Source organism: Triturus cristatus, chromosome 10 (genome assembly GCF_964204655.1).
Source record: "Triturus cristatus chromosome 10, aTriCri1.1, whole genome shotgun sequence".
Lineage (NCBI taxonomy): Eukaryota > Metazoa > Chordata > Amphibia > Caudata > Salamandridae > Triturus > Triturus cristatus.
This window is the reverse complement of record NC_140593.1, coordinates 263814402-263836489: the sequence shown is the minus strand read 5'-3', so window position 1 is coordinate 263836489 and position 22088 is coordinate 263814402. Positions and strand designations below refer to the sequence as shown.

The following is a 22088-nucleotide window of genomic DNA, read 5'->3' as shown; positions in this document are numbered from 1 at the left end:
CACCTATCCATTGGAGGTCGATGTAATTTGATTAAAATGCTTTTTTTGCCTAGATTTTTATATTTTTTTAGATCAATCTGTTTAGAGTTTTCCCCGCAAATATTTAGGGAATATGGATAATATGTTTAGTAGGTTTCTATGGGGATACAAGAAATCACGAAGAGCATTACGAACTATCACTTTACCTAGAGACAGAGGAGGATTGGCATTGCCTAATTTTAAGCTATACTATTGGGCTACTACCTTAAAATTTTGTGTTAGCTTATTATTTTCCACAAACACTAACAATGAAGGGAATTTTCCAACACCACAAGAGCTTTTATTAGGAAATGAGTCTAGTGGCTGCTTATGGCACCATATGAATGATGGTTACTTCAAAAAAGTGAGATTTAAGTCGATATTTGGTATTTATAAAACCTGGAATTTTGTGCGGAAATTAGCTGGTATTGGACGATTATCTTATTTTTCCCCAATCCTTAAAAACAATAGCCTTCCTGGGATCTTCAACGACACATGTATGGAAAGGTGGGCAATGAATGGGATTACACAACTTGGTTGTTTTTTTACGATATCAGGAATGAAATCTTTTGAGGAATTACAGATCGAATTTAATTTAGATCACCAGGATTTTTTTTAATTACTGCAGATTCGAGATTTTCTTTTGAAGAGGGGGGGAATGGATTAAAATTCCAAACGGTTCAATTGATGGAGAATTTGTCGAACAAGCCCAATGTGAAAATTGGAGAAATTTATGAATTATTGAACACCTGCTACCCAGATGATCTGGATAAATATATAATTAAATGGCAGGATAAACTTGGGGTTTCGGCTGAAACTGTTCAACAATCATACATTATATAAGTCTAGTTTTATGTCCACCAAGCTGCAGGCTCAATTCTATAAAGCGTTTTTCGTTTTGTATTATACTCCCTATAAAATTGCTAAATGGGGGTCAGGGAAAGGTGCGCCTTACCCGAAGCTGACAGCATACATATCTTTGCTTCTTGTACGGTATTAACAAATGTAGGGAATGATATCTCAGCCTTTCTTTCGGAAGTGTTCAATACAAGAATAGAAATTTCCACTGCGGAAATTATGTTAGGTATAGCAAATATTGAATGATCTAAATATAGGCAAGGGTTAATATTCGTCGCAATGGCTGTCTTTAGAATTTGTATCGCTTCAGCATGGCTAGATATCAATGCACCGGTGTTCCAACAATGGAGAAATGGAGGAATATTTGGGAAAAATGCCTAATAAAAATTATTTAAAAGAAATGGGGGTCTTTAGTTGGCAGGTTGTTACCCTTACAAAGTAGGGGCCCTTCTGCCTAGTCAGGATAAGGGAGTTACACTCCTAAAATAACCCCCGCTCACCCCGTTGGTAGCTTGGCACAAGCAGTCATGCTTATCTCAGAGGCAGTGTGTGAAGCATTTGCACATAACCAACAGTAATACAGTAGTACGGTAGTACAGTGAAAACACTTCAAAAGGACACATATCAGTTGTAGAAAAATAACCAATATTTTATCTGTGTAAACAGGACCAAAAACAATAAAAATCACCATACAGATATCAGAAGTATCAATAATCAAAAATAGATTTGCATTACAGTTCTTTGAAATCGATAGCTCCGTCCGGGAATATCACAGCGTCGTGAACAACAAATCCAAACAGTTCTGGCTGACCACGGTGCTGCGGGCCAGCTACAGTGTCAGAAAGATCTGCAAAACAGTACCTTTTGGAAATGCAGGGCATCAGCAACCTCTCGTTGAGCTCAGAAGAGCCAGTGTTGGCAGGTGTCAGTTCCGTAGGTTGATGCAGAAGTCGTCGGGCACTTGAAGTCACATGCGTTGCAGATTGAACTCCTTGTGGTTGAGGTCGGGAGCGCGCCCGTCAGCAGGCATCAGGGCTGCGGTGTGAAGTGCAGCGGTGTGGCGTGCCGTGCCCTTAGGTCACCGCACGCAGATATCAGCTTGGTGACAGTTTTCCAGCGGCATCGGTGTGACCAGGGCTGCGGTTCTAAGTGATGCAGTGCTCATGGCAGTGATGGCAGGTCACGGTGCAAGCATCGGTGTCGTCGGTGCGGGGTCGCTGTTGTTGGCTGCAAACTATTCGATGGCACCAGCATCAGTAGGACAAGGCAGCGGAGAGGGATAAGGGCGGTGCATTGTGTAACTTACGAGTGGTGCCCTCAAACCACGGTGCAAGTAGTGGTGTCGATGGTGGCATGGAGTGGCTCGGTGGTGGTGTCAGGCGGTCGTATCGGTTAGACCATGGTTGCGGTGCAAAGTGCGATGGTATCTACTGTGCTGCCTTCAGGACACGGAGCCGGCAGCGGCGTCAGTGACAGCTTCGGGTTGCTTTTTCTTCTGTTGCAGCAAAATACACACAGTTCCCAGTGATGGTAGCAGATGAACTTTAAGTCTTTGCGGTTCCTGAGACTTCTTGACCAGGGGGCAAGCTCTATCTCAAGCCCTTGGAGAAACTCAAAGAAGTTGCAGAAAGCTCAGTCCAGTCCTTTCTCTGGCCAACACAGCAACACACACAGCAAAGTGGTAGTCCCTCCTCACAGCTTCTCCAACTCTTCTTCTTAGCAGGTTCCTTGATCTAAAATAGTTCTAAAGTTCTGGGGTCTGGGACTTAATATTTATACAACATTTCCCTTTGTTCTCTTGTGGCAGAGAGTCTCTGTACTTAGTCCAAACTGGTTCTGTCCTCCCCGGCCAACTTCCTGGCGGGAGGCAGACACAGCATTGTGTAAGGCAGACCAGACCTATTCAGGCATAAGGAAATCTACTTTCACTACTCTAAAGGCAGCAAAGGTCTATTTAGCTCAGCCCTGGCTCATCAAGGAAAGGCAGGACACACCTCAAACCCCAGAGTGGCTGCCTACAGTGAATGCACATCCCCAACCCCTGTCACTCCAAAGCCAGACAGTCAATCTACAACCCAGCAGAGGCTTACAGGATGGTTAAGCAAGAACATGCCTACTTCTTAAATTCTGAGTTCAGAGAACCCAAACTCCATTTCTCCATCTTGTCCCAATGGGAAGTTATACTTGTAAGATGTTACAACGTATCTGCCATTCCATCCTATGGAACAGATGGCCTTTCAATAGTGAAACATGAAATACACTGTATTACACTATCAGGACATGTCACACACACCAGTACATGTCCTACCTTTCACAAACACTGCACCCTGCTCATGGGGGTACCTTGGGCCTACTTGAGGGGTGCCTTACATGTAAGAAAAGTGAAGTTTGGGGCCTGGCATGTGGGTAAACTTGCCAGGTTGGCATGGTAGTCACAACTGCGCGTAGACACTGCATTGGCAGGTCTGAGAACCCTTTGAAGGGCTGCTTGTGTAGGTGGCAAAACCAGTGCTGCAGGGCCACTAGCAGCATTTGATTTACATGCCCTGAGCATACACAGTGACTGTACTAGGGTCTTAAAGGTAAATCAAATAAGCCACCTATGGAATCAGCATCCATAACACAATATTCAGTAGGAGCACTTGAACTTTCATACTGATCAGCAGTGAGAAATTGTGCAAAGACCCTAAACCAGCAAAAACCAGGAAGTCAGAAAGCAAAATGACAGGGGAAACATGCCAAAATTTGCCCGGTCTAACAGGTGGCCACTAATGTGTTCTTGTCTAATGTAGGTACAATAACAACGCTAACTTTCATTGAACATAAGTAGCTCTTATCACAAAAAAGGTTAGGGGCCCCTGGTATTGACAGTTAGAACATTACAGGCATTTTATAATCACTTCTGTTGCATTTCATTTAAAACTACTTTGCTGAAGTTGGATCCCTAAACTGTGTAGATTTCAAAATTGTTTTTCCACTGCATAGTTGAGAATATGCTTTTCGAATTAATTTTGGAAGTTTACTACATGTTTCCACTTGTGGAAACATTGCTCATTTTCTAACGCTGCCTCTGATACTTTTGGAGCACAATGTAATCTTTTCTACCTGTGCACCATTGTAATGTAGCAATCAGACCATTAGTGATTGAAAAAGAGGCATTACATCTTGCATTAATGGACCTCAGCACAGCCTTCGATAGGGCTAACAGGGAGGAACATTGGACCATCATGCTGGACCTAGGGGCAGATCCTCAGATAGTTTTTTTTTAACGTGACCTTCCTTTTAATCAGCCAGCTTCAGTCAGATTTGGTGATGGCAGGGAATGCATCAAACACTTTAAACTTAAATGGGAGGTCAGTCAAGGTTGCAGCTTAGCCCAGTTTTTGTTTACATGATATATTATCAACCTAGAGAAGACGTTGATTGAAATAGGAAGGGACATGTCTATAATTGGTCCTCGGCCGATCCCCTCATTATTCTACGTGGGCGATGCTGTCCTTATTTCATGTACCGCATTGGGTCTAGATCTTCTCCTCAATGGATTTGTGGAATTTTTGTATAATCTTGATCTGAGCACCAAAAGTCCCACGTTATGGTGTTCAGACCTCGGTCTATTAAATCTAGACCTTATTGTCCAAAAGGCAACCTCCTCAGTCGAGTCACAGTATTCCCTTATTTGGGATTCTTGTTTGACCCTTCCATTTTTTGGTCTCCCTGATAGCTGCCAGAGGACATTTGTTTTCGAGGAGCATTGCTTCTATGTTTGAGTTTGCATCTAGGCTGGGGCAAAAATCATTCTAGGCCATGTTGGGATCTACAGGTTATTGCAGAATATGGCTGTGATATCTGGGGGTATGCTAATGTGTCTTCCCTTGACGTTTTGGAGAATACGTTTTTATGGAGGCTCCTTTTTCTTCCCCAGAGCTCATCTTCTATTATCATGCATGAGGAGTTAGTCATTGGTTAAATAGAGGACATTTTGCTGCTATGATCCCTCCTTCTTTGGATATTGGTAAGGACACTCCCTGCCAAACATTTTGATTGTTTAGTTTTAAATGACTGTTTGGCTTTAGACCATGTGCTTAGTATCCCTTTGGTCATATCTATTAAGGACAGTTTCACTAAGTTGGATCAATCAGAATGTTTTTTAGCACCCAGAGATATCAGTTACAGATGAATTTTCCTGGACTGGGAAAGCCTTTATGGACTGGAGAGCAAGTAAAAGAGTCTCTTCGGTCAAGGATAAATCATCTGATAGAAGCTACTTACCTTTATGGACCACGTTTTTGATTTAACCGTCTCTTACTTTTTGTTGTAAGATGGGTTATTAGTAGATGCAGGTAGGTACCTACAATTAGAAGTATACCACAATCACAAATATGGCCCAGTCAAGTTCTCAATAAATCAACCCTTTCGCTACCAGGCCTCCCCCCTATGCCACGCCTATTTTGGACTATTTGAGGTAGTACACGCTTAGGCCCCCATAACTGTTTGTCCACATAAGGTATCCATGCCAAATGTGTGTCCCTTTCTTCCAACATCTTGAGGATTCTAAAGGTACCCAGGGTTTGTGGATTTCCTTGGAGGGCCTGACAAATCTGGCAAAATACAGCAACATTTTTTTATTTGGGCAACAATGGGACAAATGTGCTGCTGAAAACAGCCTCTGTGTTTTTCCCTTCAAATGGTATCAACAAATGGTTTGAATGTGATAAAATCACAATCTTTCCAGATTTCAGGAACAGCAAAACTTTTGTATGAAACCAACATTTTCTACACAGTTTGTCATTTTACTGGGACATTGCCTATTTTTCCTATATTTTGTGCTTTCAACCGCCTTCCACTTAGTGGATCCCAGAATACATTTCTGAAAAGTAGACAAAATTCTGAATTCATCATTTGTGTATATCCTGCAAGGTTTTTTTTTTATAGAAACTAACAGTTAAAAATAAAATATATTGAAATTGAGTTGAAAGGAACTGCCATTAGTGACAAAGTTTTCACCAGTAACTGCTTCTAAGTATGACAGATTTTTTAAGGCAATATACCATTACTTCCACTGGACCCCTCTGGTTGAGGGGGATATATAGGACTTGGAGGTTCAGCAAGAACCCGAGGAACATAGTGCCAATAACTGAGCTGCGTCTTGCAATGGTTTTTCATTGTGTACCGACTATATAGCAATTAATTTAGTAAAATATAAAGAGTGAAAAAATGATATCAAGGACACCTATGTATTTCCAAAATAGGAACAAAATTCTGGGCCCGATTCACAGAACTAACTTAAGACAAAATCCTAAACTTACTATCATTTTGGTATTCACAGAAGGCACTTACTCATTTTGGTATTCACAGAAGGCACTTACTCATTTCGGTATTCACAGAAGTTAGGAGTCCTAACTTTAGGACTCCTAAATGCCTTCTGTGAATACCGAAAGTTAGGACTCCTAACTTTAGGACTCCTAAATGCCTTCTGTGAATACCGAAAGTCTTAAAATTAGGATTTTTCTCAGTTTAAGAGTCCTAAAGTTAGGACTCCTAACTTTACTACTACTAAACTTAGAAAAATCCTAATTTTAAGGCTTTCGGTATTCACAGAAGACATTTAGGAGTCCTAAAGTTAGGAGTCCTAACTTTACTACTACTAAATTGAGAAAAATCCTAATTTTAAGACTTTCGGTATTCACAGAAGGCATTTAGGAGTCCTAAAGTTAGGACTCCTAACTTCTGTGAATACCGAAATGAGTAAGTGCCTTCTGTGAATACCAAAATGAGTAAGTGCCTTCTGTGAATACCAAAATGGTAGTAAGTTTAGGATTTTGTCTTAAGTTAGTTCTGTGAATCGGGCCCATAGAGTTTAGAAGCAGTAGTTATTCGCACATCTTCGAAATTGTGGGTACCCATACTAGCATGTGAATTACAGGACATTTTTCGAAGTGATATTTGTGTTTTTACACATTGTCTTATATTTGGAAGGCAGAAATGCTTAGAAAGTCAATAGGTAATAACAGCTACTCTACAATTCTGTGTTCCCCTAAGTCTCCTGATAAAAATGGTACCTGACTTGTGTGGGTAGGCCTAGTGCCCATCACAGTAAACAGCCAGAAACCCAACACGGACATATGAAATTTTCTAGTGAAAACTGACCCTTTTTTTGCAATGTGCTTAGCTGCAGATTTTAAACCCTAGCTCAGCGGACACCTAGCAAACCTATATATTTTTGAAAACTAGACAACTAGGGGAATTCAGAATGGGGTGACTTGTGTGGCTCCCACCTGGTTCTGTTACTCAGAATCCCTGGCAAACCTCAAACTTTGTAAAAACAACACATCTTCCTTACACTTCTGTGATGGAAAGTTCTGGATCTGCAGGGAGCCAAAAACTTCCCCCCACCCAGCATTTCTCCAAGTCTCCCAATAAAAATGGAACCTCAATTGTGTGGGTAGGCCTAGTGCCTGCAGGGAGACTAAGGATGTGTGGCTTGCATGGATTCCCCAACCTTTCCCTACCTGGAATCTCAGGCAAACATCAAATTTGACTAAAAAAAGCTACCTTTTCTCCCATTTGTGTGTGGGAGAGTTGTGGAATCAGCTGACCAGCACAAACCTCCTACCACCCAACGTTCTCCCAAGTCTTCTGATAAAAATAGTACCTTACTTGTGTGGGTAGGCCTAGTGCCCTTGACAGGAAATGGCCCAAAAAAGTATTGTGGAGGCAACAAAAATGATCAATCACAAAATTACCTGGTTTTGCGTTTTTGGCCCCGGGCTCGGCGGTCATTTAGGGAAGCCTACCAAACCCAGACATTTCTGAAAATCAGACACCCAGGGGAGTCGAAGGATGTGTGGCTTGTGTGGATCTTCCAACGTTTTCTTACCCAGAATCCCCTGTAATCCTCAAATTTTGCTAAAAAATCAGATTTGTATCACATTTTGGGAGGGTAATTGCTGAGCCAGCACACATTTCCTACCACTCAGCATTGCCCTTGTTCTCCTGAGTAAAATGATACCTGGGTGATGATGCTGGGAATGCTGGGTGGTAGGAACTTGGTGCTGGCCCGAAGATTCCACAACTCTCCCACACACAAATGTGAAAAAAATGCCCAAACAAACAATTAACTGGTGCACAATAGGCACCACACAGGGAGCGTGGCTAAGGGCACCACAATAATCCATCTATTCTAAGCCCTGACCCTATTAGGACCTTAAAATAGTGTCACTACACAAAAATGCAAGGGTATATGGTCCCAACAATAATCAAAAGTAGGACACAAGATACTCCAACAAGATATCTGGTTTCATTTGCAACACATTAGAGAAACATAGCACTTGTAAATATATGTCATATATGTGTAATGTAAAAAGATATGTCTCTTTGTTTATGGACCGTTTATGAGTAAGTTATGTTGCCATATGGTGTCATTTATTGTTTGAATTGTTATCCGTTACTAATTATTTGCACGTTGTCACAGTGAAGTATGTCATATATTTATGTTACTGTAATGTGTGTAAATCATCTATATGTACATGCAAAAGTATGATAGAGAATCTCTATAAAAAAAGCAATAAGACAAACAATGAATAAGACAAAGGCCCAGCGTAAGAGAATTTATTGAAAAAGTTGGGTTACACTTAGAAATCTGGATAGGGGGATCCATAGTTTCTGTGAAAAAGTGCATTAAATTAAGAAAAAGTTCATTGGTAGAAACTGGGTAGGGAGACTAATGTAGATCCCGCTCAACAACAAAATATTTGGGCATTGTTCGCCACAGGAACAGGTTATTCGTTTAAATTATGGCCCTGCAGTGGATGGGCTTTCGGAACAAATAGACCATTGGCTGCAACTCTCATTTTCCATGGTGGGCCTCATCACAATAATTAAAATGACGGTCCTTCCTCATTTTCTGTATTGTTCACCAATATCCCTATCCCTCAGACAAACTCTTTTATTCAGACGTTGCTTAGCCTTCTCCTGAAGTGGTTTGGGACACCCTTACCCTCCCGTACGAAACATGGTGGATTTGCAGTCCCCGATTTCCATATTTATTACTTAGTTGAACAGACCCATTTTGCTTACCATTGGTTTCATCCGGATGCTAGATTACCTTACTCCAGGCCGGAACGGGACCTTGCGGGCCCCTCACCATTGAATTCCCTGCTGCCGAGAGGCCTTACGTTAGACCCTGCAGATATCCAAACACTATCCAGTAACTGCTGGGCATGGCAAAAACTCAGCAGGACACTAGGCTATACCACCCTGTTCTCCCCTGAACTCCCCATCTCACCAAATCCCCGGCTTCCACTGACAACCAAGGTATTGGTGCAATGTACATTGATGCGTCATGGCCTCAACACGTTTGGGGACCTTTTCCCTGACAGGTATGTCATAGACACTTCACACATGGCCAGCTCATTTATGGATAGACTCATTTACAAAAGACTGCATAGCACACTACAAGATCATCTCCCTTCCTACCCCTTAGCCCCGCAGGACTGCCCCTCTCTAACTCTCCCAATTAAAAACCTGGATGGGTCACATTTTATATCCAAAATGTACAATCTTTGCATGACTTCAAAACATACCCATGACGAAGAGACATGCCAACATTGGAAAGATGACTTGGGATAACCCCTCTCTGATAAGGACTGGACTTTCAGCTGCATGCAGACTGAATTGGTATCCCCTAATCACTGTCACAAAAAGCTCCAATTCTGATTACTCCACAGGTCCTACACCACTCTGGCAGGTCTAGTCCAGAATTGACCTCTCTAGGTCATTCTCCTGTCCTAAATGCAGATCCAAGGATGCAGACTTCCCGCAATTGACATGGACCTGCCCAGCTATAACTGGGTGCTGGATGGAACTGTTCAGTGTATTTTCCCATATGATTTCCTTAAAACTGACCCCCTCTCCACTCCTAGCTCTGTTGGGCAATGTCTTGACTGCCCCCAAGACCTATAGCTGTTTCATCACCATTTGACTCTTGTTGGTGAAAAGAGAGATTGCGCTCCGCTGGGGCAGCAACACAAGCCCCTCGCTTGGCTTCGAAGCATGACCTATTGCGACCTCACCAGTGAGGTCTATGCCACGCTGCAACTCCCCACAGCCCAACCAAAAGACATTTGGCAGCCTCTCCATTCCTATCTCCTGACGTTACCTTCAGACTTCTTAGAGCCCACTCCACCAGCATCACTGTTAGAGTATATCCACACCACACCAGCCACAACAACATGGGCTGACTCTACATGTACTCTGCCCTTTCTCTCCAATTTTCTTCGAAACCATTCAGTTTTTCTCCTCTACCGATACAGCTATTGCCTCTACAAGTTCCTCAGTGTGGTCATGTTATCAACTATATTATTTGGTGTCTATGGACAGACATGTATTTCTAAATACTCCATTATTTCACCTCCCGTCCCTGCTCATCGCTGTGCTTATTGACTTCTTTCTTCTTATTTCCTTCTGCTGTTATGATTCGTATACTGTTAAAAAAAAGACAAAGCTTCATAATGCTCCGCTCTTCTACATGCAATGTATAGAAATTGCCCCCTGAAAACCTGCAGCGCCTCCCTTCACATGGAACAGCAGTAAGTAGCTGCCCTCTTTAGTCCGTACAATGCTTGTTCTCAAGAGGAGGCTAAGATTCACTGTGCAATTAAAAAAAAAAAAACACATGTTCAGAAACTAAAAACAAAGGTATTTCCAAAGTGTCTTTTAAACAGCAAAGGCCATTTCATAGCGTTCATGGCTGGTAATCTGTATTCCATTCACTTAAAAGGGGTACATGCTTTTTATGTTTTCAACAGATAACTCACTTCTAGCAGCTATAACATTTTAGTGGTGGATACTACTCATTTTCATTTGGGCGCTATCGGCATAATGATAGATCACCAATATACAGCAAACATGGATCCAACATGAAAATCTACATATTAAACCGAAGAAAGTGATTCACACCTCAGACTACAAGATGGCAAATATACTGTCTTAATCGAAATGAACAAAATTACTAACACATTTCCAAGACCTAGCACAAACAAGAAATAAGGACCATGGAAAGCGGTACAAGACTATTTATGATAGTTAATGGCTCATAATAGGATGACATTGTTTTATGCCCTTTCCCTGATGTTTTTCAGAAAGTTAATTCTGTTATTGTTTTGAAATGGTGAAATATATGTAAAACGATGAAGGAAAGAAAGCAACAAAAAAAGAAGTACTCATTCCAATGGTTTTGTTATTTTGCCATAAAACATCCAAAATGGGAATACAATAAGAATATTTAAGGAAAAATGACTTTGACTATGCATCTTGTATTGTACTTCTTAAAGCAATCCGTACATTAATAATAAACCCTTCCTATATCATTACACAACTCAAAAAACAAAAAGGGAATGTAAGGTTTATTTTAGACTGCTTCTATAGTTCATAGATGTGTTATTAAATACAGCCGACTTTAAAGATACCTGTGTATTGATACATATAACATATTTTGTGCTATCCCAGTAACAACAATGATATAAGGTGCATGGTGCACTGTGCTATATTTTCACAGCCACATCAATGTCATCTAACATTCAATGGTTCATTATCATTACTTTAATGCACTAAAAGAAGATCAAAGCACTCTGACACATTTCTGAAGGTCCAAATTGCCATCTTAGGAACTGCTGTTCACAAGTAATTTACTTACGATTAAAAGGATAAGTAATAGGGAATACAAGTGTTTCACTGGTTTTTCCATTTGTAACTTCTCCATTGCCGAAGGTATACGAAGCTGCAACCTTCCTGTGGATGGAATACAAAAGACACTTTGAAAATGAATACATAGCATTACCAACATTTTAGATTTTAAATGACAGAGTTAGTCTAATAAACTTTGACACCTTTGTGTGATGTTTCACCATTCCTTTTTTAATTCTTACAGAAGCTTAGTCTTACAGACTTCAAACGATACTTTCTTTTCTCTGTATGACCAATTCTACTAGCAATTCTTTCAGACATTTTAATCACTAATCTCAGTATTCAGTGGGTATCTATAGAGCATGTACACACCTCCAAAAAGCTTAGTAGTACTATAGAAACATGGGCCATTGACAACAAAACAAACAAGTTTATCAACCAATTCCATTGGGAAAGAAAATTTAGAAATTGTTCACAAATTATTTGATCATGGAAGGCTTAGATGGTGTAGTACAGCCTTTCGAATGATATCTCCACAAAGAATAGCTGATTGTTTCAACCACTTCTGGGCAAAGACAACTCCAACTTCCAAGGTTAGCAACTGCAAACCATTACTTTGGGTAATTGTATCATCTTTTATTCAGAGTACTTCCAAAAGAGAGAAGTGTGGTCCAAAAAGTTCTTATATTATCAGAGCATGCATTCTAGGAAAATAATCACAGCACTTTCAACTATAACCCGCTTATTGAAATGAAAGTATCTGAAATGTTATTGAAAATAAAGAAAAGTGAGTTACTGGAGACTCATAAAGGCACAATTAATGTTTTTCTGGGAAAATAAAAATATATATTAACTACAGACATTGTTAATTACTAATACCGTTGCAAGACATTAATAGGGGAACATTACTTCCAAGTAGAGTAGAAAGACATTTCTTTTAAAAATGCAAAATTTAATTGATAGAAATATAATTCAAATATTTTTGGTTTTCACTACTCAGTGTACGTGTGATGTTATGTATTACCCAAAGCATATATGGACCTCTTAAACCCTCTAGCACTTAAAAGATCTTTCAGGTGTGGGATCATGACCAACAGTAACAGCATAAACCGTTGTAGTACTAAATCCCTTGATTGCTATCCAAGTGTTCACAAAGTGAAGTGAATACAGATGAGAAGAAAAAAAAGAGTTTCAATGGATTGTGCAGATGCCATTAGAACAGACTGAGTCCTTGTATGCAATAGGACATCCTGACCCATTGTGCTCCGAAAGTCTTAAACAGAAGAAACAATTGTGCCATACACTAGGAAGATGCTGGAAACAGCACTACAATCATAAGGACAAAGATCTCTGTAAAAAGTTCCTAAATTACTATAAATTCATGATTTTTGAAGAAAAATCAGCTTTCTCCACCCAGAAAATTGAATCTGCTAAACATTCTGTAAAAGAACTGTTCAAAACAGTTAAACTGATCTCTAAGTTACCTGAGAGTGTTATAAACCTCAATGTACCCCAATTTAGGCCTAGGTAGTTGCACGACCTTTAACCTACATTTGTCCTACCTTACTCTACATAATGGTTCTGGAGCGGACCTTTTACCTAGTTATGTGTTGGATAATGTTGTTTCTCCGAAAACCATACTCCTTCATTATGCATGAGGTTTCTCAGTATCACAGTAGGATTACCATCTTCTGCATAATAACTCTGTATAAGCGTCACTACTATTGTCATCCTTGGCCAACATGCCCACAGTACCATGACACATCTAGGTAAAACCCCTGAAGGTACCTTTTGGGTATATAAGTACCGCATCTTCACTGGGCAAACCAGAGGAGAAAAAATTCCATGCTGGCCTGCTGACACGAGACGCTGAAGTTCCTGCATGCAGACACTCCAGCAAGCAGGGGTCTGACATCCCTTGCGGGGTGTCCAACTCAAGACCAAGACAGGGTCCTTCGATCTCTCACATCAGGAAATAGGGTTGGCTCTTTCCTAGGGGGATTCTTGGCTATACACCTACTTACATGCTAGGTACACTTAGTAATCATGAGTATTCCTAAAATGCAAACCCTAACTAGATGTACCTGTCATGTATCTATATGTCTGCATATATTCACTGTTTTAGCACCATGGTAGGATTCTACCTTTTATTTACTCTGTTGGTGCTTGTAAGCCGATATATCTGTTTCTATCTAATGGTTGTTGCAGCACATGTATTTTATACTAGAATGACACTGGTTCAATAAATGCTTATTGAAACATCCCCGCCGTTTATTCCATCTGTCTCTCTGAGACCGAGTGAGCACAAGTGACTGAGCGAAAAGCAGTGTACGGTTTCCACAATCCCTAAAGGGTCAGGGTTGTCATGTTTGATAGTTGCCCAAAACTGTTCGCTCCTTTGTAAGGTTGTGGGGTTTATGGTGGCACTGTGAGCTCGGTGGTCTGCAGACAAGCATGTCATTTGGGTGCATGTGGCATCAGTCTGGACACCAATCCCTTTGTTTATGTTGTCTAAACGTGCAGCTCCTATATACCTTTGTAGGAACTACTCGACAAGAGCAAAAACTTTAATGCCAGCCACGTCTTCACAATACATTGGCCTCATGTTTCCAATCTAAGTTTGAGGATGTTTACTCAGTCTTTACAGCTAATCCGATATAAACATTCCAAGTCAATCTGAGGATTTCCAACCAGCTCTGAGTTGCTAACTAGGTTTTCTTCACTGTACCCAGAGCATATACTCAAACTTATTGAAGCCACTAAATCTGGATCTCGTAAAGATCCTTGCACCCATAACATGTTGAGACAAGCACCTGAAATAATTTTTGATCAGCTATTTACTAGGGGTAGGCGGAATTTGCGTCGCATAGCTCCGTGAAACAGTAAAAAATCTCCGCGGGCACGCAGAAATTTCGTGAACACGTGGAATTGCTTGTTCGCGATGCTTTTTTCCTGTTCTCGAACGCTGTTTGCATGCTCGGGGGGAAATTTCTCGCGAACAAGCAAAAAATTCCGCAAAGTCGCGGAACGCAGAATTTTGGGCAATTCCGCGTTCTCCGCGGAACGCGAAATTACCCAAATTCTGCAAATTCGACCAGCGGAACGGAATTTACCACCCAGGCCTACTATTTACCATCTTTAATCAAATGCTTGACACTGGGTATTTTCCAAAAGTTTGGGAAAAAAGCCTCTATCTTACCTTTAATAAAAAAAACTAATCTCCCACCTACTGATCCAGGTAACTACCAACCAATATCTTGGTTGCCTCTCCCAGAAAAATCATAGACTAGGCGGTAAACCACCTCCATGCCTCCATCAATGCAAATCATCTTCTTGATGAAACACAATTTGGCTTTGAAAGCCAACATAGTAAAGAAACTGCACTTATTGTGGCTTCCGAGAACATAAGAGTACCTCTAGGCAGAAAAGAAAATGCTGCGTTGATATTGTTAGACCTCTCAGCAGCTTTTAACGCGGTCAATTATGCCATCCTGATCGACCGTCTCTTTTCTCTAGGAAAAGAGGATCTGCCTTCGCATTCCTAAAGTCTTTTCTGTCACAACATAAGCAATGTAGCACTGGACGACTATGTCTCCAATATATTTACCCTTCCGTGTGGAGCCCACCAAGGGGCATCATTAGGTCCCACTCTTTTTAACTTGTACATTGCCCAGATGACTTAACCAGTAAAGTCCTTTGGGTTCTCCATTTTATCCTATGCTGATGACACCCAAATCATGGTCTCGGTCTCTGGCACTCCAGACCACACAGACATCAATTTCTATAATTGTATGTCACACATTGGAGACTGGATTAACAAAAAACATTTAAAACTTAATTCAGGAAAAACAGAAATCCTTATTTTTGGAAGAAACACTGCCTTTTGATCACCCAGCTGATGACCCAAGATGTGGGAACCCTACAGAAACCAGTGGAACTAGTAGGAAATATTGGTTTTATTTTTGACAATAAGCTGACATTTAACAGCCAAGTCAACCAAATAGCCTCCTCTGTTTTCTACACACTAAAAATAATCCAAGAATTCTTCCCTTTATCCCATCCAATCTTCAAAAAACACTTGTTACTGCTCTTGTCTTATCCAAATTAGAATTTTGTAATGCGCTGTACATTAATATGCAACAAATGTTTTTGACCAAATTTCAGACCTTACAAAATGCCACAACTCATCTCGTCTTTGGACTTCATGAATACCAATCAGCTTCCTTTGCTCCTAAATAGCTACAATGACTACCTATCTAAAAAAGAATATCCTTCAAGTCCCTTTGCATTGCGTTCATGCCATTATACAACATACAACTAGATCATTACACTCCTCCACTGCAAAAAAACACAATAGTCCCAAAGTTTAGAAAGACTCTCTGGGAAGGGAAAACGCTTTGTGACTGGAACAACCACACTGTGGAACACACTTCCACACAATCTGAAACAGCCATTGAATATACTACACTTCAGGAAGGCCCTCAAAACATGGGTTTTAACCAAAACATCTAGCATTACTGTTTTTCTGCTCCCTTCTACCAAGGCAGTGCCAAGTCACCCTGGGGTATATGAGCTCTCTATAAAATAAAATAGCATAACATCATTGTACCAACTTGCCTCCTGTCATACAAATGATTTGTAACCTGCCCTTGGCCCTTTTAATTCTCTCAAGTGTAAACAATATGCTGCCACTACAATGAACTTGGGGAGAGGCTAGGGTAGTCGACCTCAAATCTGGGGAACCGGGTTTGAGTCTTGTCATGGACATGCAACATTCTGTGATTCTGGTCAAATCACTTAATCCCCCTGTGCCTAACAAAAATGAATGTGTCCTCGTGTAACGCAACTGGTGCTCGAGTAAAGCAATCTGATACCCGATACCTTCGGGTCAAGTTTGCACTATATAAAACTCTGTAAAAAGAAAGAAAGGAAAGCTCCCTACTGAAGGTTGTTGCACACTATTATTAGGGCACATAAATCTCTGACCCTGACAGATGCAGAATCAAATCATTTGAAAATAAGTTTTACATTGTCTTAATGAGCACTTTTTGCTCTAGCAGCAGTTTTTATTTTCCACCTTGCTTGGCAACAAAATATTCCAGCAAACTATTTTGGATCTAATGGTGGGTTTGGCTACCAAAACCTTTCATCTTTACGTAAAAACTGTTCAATATGCAATAGTAATTTAATGTTAATGTGGTGGCTGGATAACACAACAATCACATTGGGTTTGGACCCCAAGAATATAGCTAGATTACTGCAATTGATTTCACCTCATCTGTGATGGAACAGATGTAGAGAAATAGTGGAGGGGATAAACATGTGCCATGAGGAATGTGTCTTCTTACTATGAATAGATCCGATATGCAGCAATCAAGCCTTTTCTTCTTATAATGATGCTACTTAGAAATGACAATAATCAGCCCAACAAAACCTATGACACCCACAGCAACTCACTAGTTTGAGATTCTAGGCCATCCATATGTGAGCCTTAACCATGGAAAAAGGGCTTGCTGAAAAAAAGTCATACTCATTCTCTAATTCATTTTATTGTTGAAATCTCAAAAAATATGAATCTGACATTAGGAACAATGCTGTAAGCAAGCCTTGGAGCAGCAATTTGAAACTGCATCTTTCAGTGCCTATTTAGAAAATTAAAAGGAACACAACATCAATAAAAGTGCCAATGTGCCCAGGAACATTCGTATATTTAAATACAGTTTCAAAAACTCACTCTTATGCATAATTTGGTAGGCAAATAGTTACAAATGCTATTCTTACAACATATTTTCACTTAAGCAAATACAAATCTTTGCAAACATTGATCTTTAGTACAAATACACAAAAAAGATTTGTTGAAATTTCTGCTAACTTCCCTTTTCCTATGAACGAGTCTTGAAACCTGCTTGGCGACTCCCACTGCTGTCTCAACCACCTACACTGTGTTTTATTTACATTCCTTGACACCTTATTCCAGCTCATAAAGGAAAGATGAGGTGAGGACAGCATGCTTACTTATGAATCCCCCTGGAACAGTTGGCAGTTGACTCAGAGTTTTCCTCTTTGCTTTAGCTATCAAGGAAAGGAGAAGGTTGCTGACTAAAATTGCCGGCACATAAAAAGCTGGCAGGTAAGTCCTGCCAAATGCTTAGCAAAGCAAACACAAGGAGATAATGGACCGAGTGCTGAAACTTTTCCAACACTCACCCCCAGTCACACATCTGGGTTGCATCCATCAACATTCTTTAGCTCACTTTGCCACCCCAGTTAGTAAACAGCTATATGTAAATCAGTCTTGACCCTGTGCCTCATGGGAACAGTCCAGCCTGAACTCCCAAGCTATGTGTTCCATAGACCGGAAACAAGCATCCTGGGACCGGTTTCGGGCTAACAGCCCTCATCAGCCAGGCTAGCTTGAATCCAGTGGCAAAGTGAGCAAGTGACCCACGTCTGGGCATACCCTGTCAACTTAGGGCGAACACAGCAGTTAAGGGAGGAAGGGCACTTATCACAAACCTTGCAAATTCATTGTCATTTGAGATGTGATTAGTGATGTCATCAGTGATTTCACTGACCATGTCAAGCAGTGCATTATGGGGCGTAAGTTATAGTTAGTTCAGGTAACTATAACTGCTGAATTTCATTGGTTTTGCACGAGTGAACTCTGAGTCTAACTATAATGTCCTTGCAACCTTTGTTTTTTTTCAGTGAATATGTATATACACATACATATATAAAGGCTTGCTCAGGATGTCACCATGCTGCTTTATTCACAACAATACCAGCAGCAAGTGTTGTTTTATTATTTTATATATTTATGCCAACACTGTAACCCCTGGAAACAGTCATCACTATTTTAGAAATTTAAGGATTCTGCCTAAGAACACTTAGAACATAGGATTCAATCATATTAGCCACTGATATTCAAACATTTTCCTTTTCTGTCATCAACAAATGTTACTTACTCAGTGCTCCATTCTGTGGGTTCAATATTTGTAGTTTTACAAGTCCTCAGTGAGCACATTATTATAAGTTTAGAGTTATTTTTAGCAGGCTCAATAATCTTAATGTTAAATGATTTGCCGCATCTGATTGATAAATTCACATGCAAATAAGTTACTGGAATGCCTGATTTCTCTTGTTGTTTAATGAACGTAATCATGAACAGAGGGTAGATATGGAAATAATATTTTGGTCCGAGTTATTCATTCTGCTATAGAGTCCCAGCAATTTATAATGACACTATGTAATGGAAGCAGTGAAAATAACTAAAAGCACGTTCCATGCGTAGAAATATCTAAGGGGCATATGTACGAACACATTTTCTCATAGAAACAGAATGGGTTAAACACTCTGATTCATGTGGCACCAAGTGACGTCGCAACACATTTATCCACATCACGGTTTAGCAAATTAGGAGCAGCAATACACAAGATCCATACCACCGTGTGAAGCCCCCTATCCTTCTTATAGTAGCATAAATAGGGCCACTCTGTTGAATTCCCAGGTCCTAAAGTCGCTGTCCCATTGTCACTATCAGTAGTTCCTTCGCCCCTCCATATATCATTGGCTAGCACAATGGCCTTCGTTCTTTTTGCTACACTCTCACTTTCATGCCATATAGTGTCAGGATGCCCTCAAACATTCTCTGATTATCCTCCTTTCTCTACCTTCGGGCCAAATCTTAGCTCCCACTGATGCTCATTTAGTAGCTTGTCTACACATGTTGCATGGTATCATCCACAATTTATTGTTTGAGTAATACTCTAGTCAACGTCTTGGTGGGAATATCCCAACCCCAGCAGAATCGCACATTAACTGAACGAGTCATGGTGATTATTTCCTCCAACTTTGAAGATCTTCCTTGGTGACTTCAACATTAACTGGAACAATCCCACTGACATGCTTGTGAACTGCTTCAAATCTTTCCTCCATGACCTCAACATCGTACAAGGCACATAAAAAGTACCAAACACTCCCCAATGACCTATATTGCTTTACAGAGGCTAACTAGAGCTCTTTGAGGCTATCCTTTATAGCCATGTAACATTCTGAAACCTTTGTTCATTATGTTATTTGTCTTTTTATTATTTTATTACATTATTATTTGCTTTTTTTCCCTTTTTTCCAAATGCACAAAAAGTATAAAAAACACATTGAAAATGTACATTGTTTCAAATATTCAACAATAATTTCACTTGATATCAATGATCATTACGTGGCTATATTTCATTACTTCAGAGAATAAATCAGATGTCAAAACAAGTGATACGTCTCCATATTTTTTTGTGTACCACACAAACATTCTAACCTATCATACCACCACACATCATCCCTCTCTCTTCACATGCCTAAATACCATACACTTTAAATAAGATAGAAGGCATAGCTCAAAAACAATATCCATGAGAGTGTTGTAGGCTTTGGCATCCAAACAACCACGTCAACGCACGTTTCAGTGGATATTTTCAATCTGCAACCACCTTCATCAGGACCACCCATAAAGAATATATATAAAGGTGAGTGGTTGGGGAATTGTTGTCTTACCAGGTGACAATATGAAAGACGGTTTGAATTATTGCTTCAAGGGACTTATAACATATCTGCCCAACATCTAATGTAAGTCTCCATCCTTCACAGACAAACTAAAAATATAGAGGAATGTCCGTAGTGATCTTTCAAATGGAATCCAGGAGAGAGTATACATCATGTCTTATACAACCTTGTAATTTGTCTTCAAATAGCCAACATAGAATTCATTTTGTGTTTCTTCTCCATGGTAGTTTCTAAAAGCATCTCGGGCAATATTTGTACAAGCCTGCAATAGCCTAACACTTAAGAAAGGAGCCACCCTTAACCTAATAATTGATAAAGAGAACACCGTACAAGTTGATTCCATTCTCCCATGCAACTGGACCGACCATCACTCTGTCACCTTCTCCCTAAATAGAGAGGCAATCATCTTCGAAGGGCAACAAATGAAAGCCAAACACTGGATCCATGACACCAGAAACATTAACTCACACACTATGTCAACTATCAGTAACAAGACTCTGCTCTCTCCTCCCATCATAACCTCATGGATCACTATTTCAATTCCATTTCCAAAATCATTGACACTCTAGCCCCTAAGCAATTAAAAAGAATCCCGTCCAAATGACCCAACCCTTGGTTTAACAGTAACATTAACAAAGAATGGCGACACCTCAGACTTGCTGAAAGAGCAGGGAGACACACCCCGTCCATGGCCAACCTCATACTCCTGTGTCAAAGGCACAGCGCCTAAAACAGGCACGTTAGAAATACAGAGGCAGCCTTCTTTCAAAACCAACTGGACACTGCCTCTAATAGGCCCAATGAACTGTTTGAACTTATTTTAAACCAATCTTCTCGCAGGAGTACCCTGCTTTCACCAACAACACAGCACCCTCAGACTGTGAAACCTTTGCCTCCTTTTTCACTGAGAAAACATCGCAAATCACCAGACATCCAGATCATTCTCAATCTACTACTGCACCAACCACTTCAACACCCCTCTACAATGCACAATAAAGCTTGCTCATCTAATTATCCTATCTCAGACAGAAATAACGCCTCCTAGTCTAGCTTCTCAACCCTTGATGAGTTAGGCACTTTAAATCTTTTGACCTCCTTGAAATATTCAAACCACTTCACTGATCCAGTCCCCTCCAACTCCTTAATGAGTCCATTCACCATCTGCTCCCACTAAGGACAAGGAAAATCAATGCCTCTCTCACCCTAGGCTCTCTAACAGACTGCCTAAAAATTGGTCAGGTTACCCCATCCTATAAAAAACAACTCCGACAAATCCGACCGGAACTACTACCACCCTATGTCCACCATCCATACTCTGCCCAAACTTCCAGAGAAATGTGAACATTTGCTGCTCCACAATCACATTGAACAATTTTTACTCCTAAACCACTGTCAATCCGGCTTCCACTCGGGTCAAATTTTTTGATAATATTAAGGTATGTTTATATACCAAAACTGCCATGGTCCATACTGTCAACGATGCCCTGCACTTACTCTACCAAAATGAACCTTGCCTCCTGATCCTGCTGGATCTGTCTGCAGCCTTTGACACCATCAACCATGCTATCCTACTTGACCTTCTAGAACATAGAATGGGCCTCTCTAGCACTGTGCTAGAATGGTTCTCCTCCTTTTTCCACAACAGATCGCAGTGCTTCCTAATCAATCACACTCTTTCCATGCAGTCTCCGGTATCGCTGGGTGCCCCCCAAGGTTCTACCCTCACCCGACACTGCTCAACCTCTAAATGGAACCCCTTACTGAAGTCCTCAAACTCTCCCATGTGTCCTACCATATGCATGCTGACAAAACACAACTCTATAGGAGAATAACCTACATCGACGAAGTCCACACCATTTGCGCCACCCTAACTATAACGCCACAATGGCTAACTCATTGCCACCTCAGACTCAATGCCCTTAAAACAGAATTCTTACTGATCGCTCCACCCACTTCAACCCCTAATGTCAATG

General features: G+C 40.6%; 1 protein-coding gene across 2 annotated transcripts in view; it reads right to left on the bottom strand.

Annotated features, from left to right (window-relative positions):
- LOC146789297 (calcitonin gene-related peptide type 1 receptor-like) overlaps nucleotides 1-22088 on the bottom strand; it is a 2166593-nt gene that overhangs the window by 1470248 nt on the left and 674257 nt on the right. For both annotated transcript variants that reach the window (XM_085630942.1, XM_085630944.1), the window contains exon 4: nucleotides 11570-11664. In XM_085630942.1, the coding sequence (XP_085487068.1) occupies nucleotides 11570-11635 (66 nt within the window). In that variant the 5' untranslated portion in view covers nucleotides 11636-11664. The remainder of the gene's footprint in view (nucleotides 1-11569; nucleotides 11665-22088) is intronic.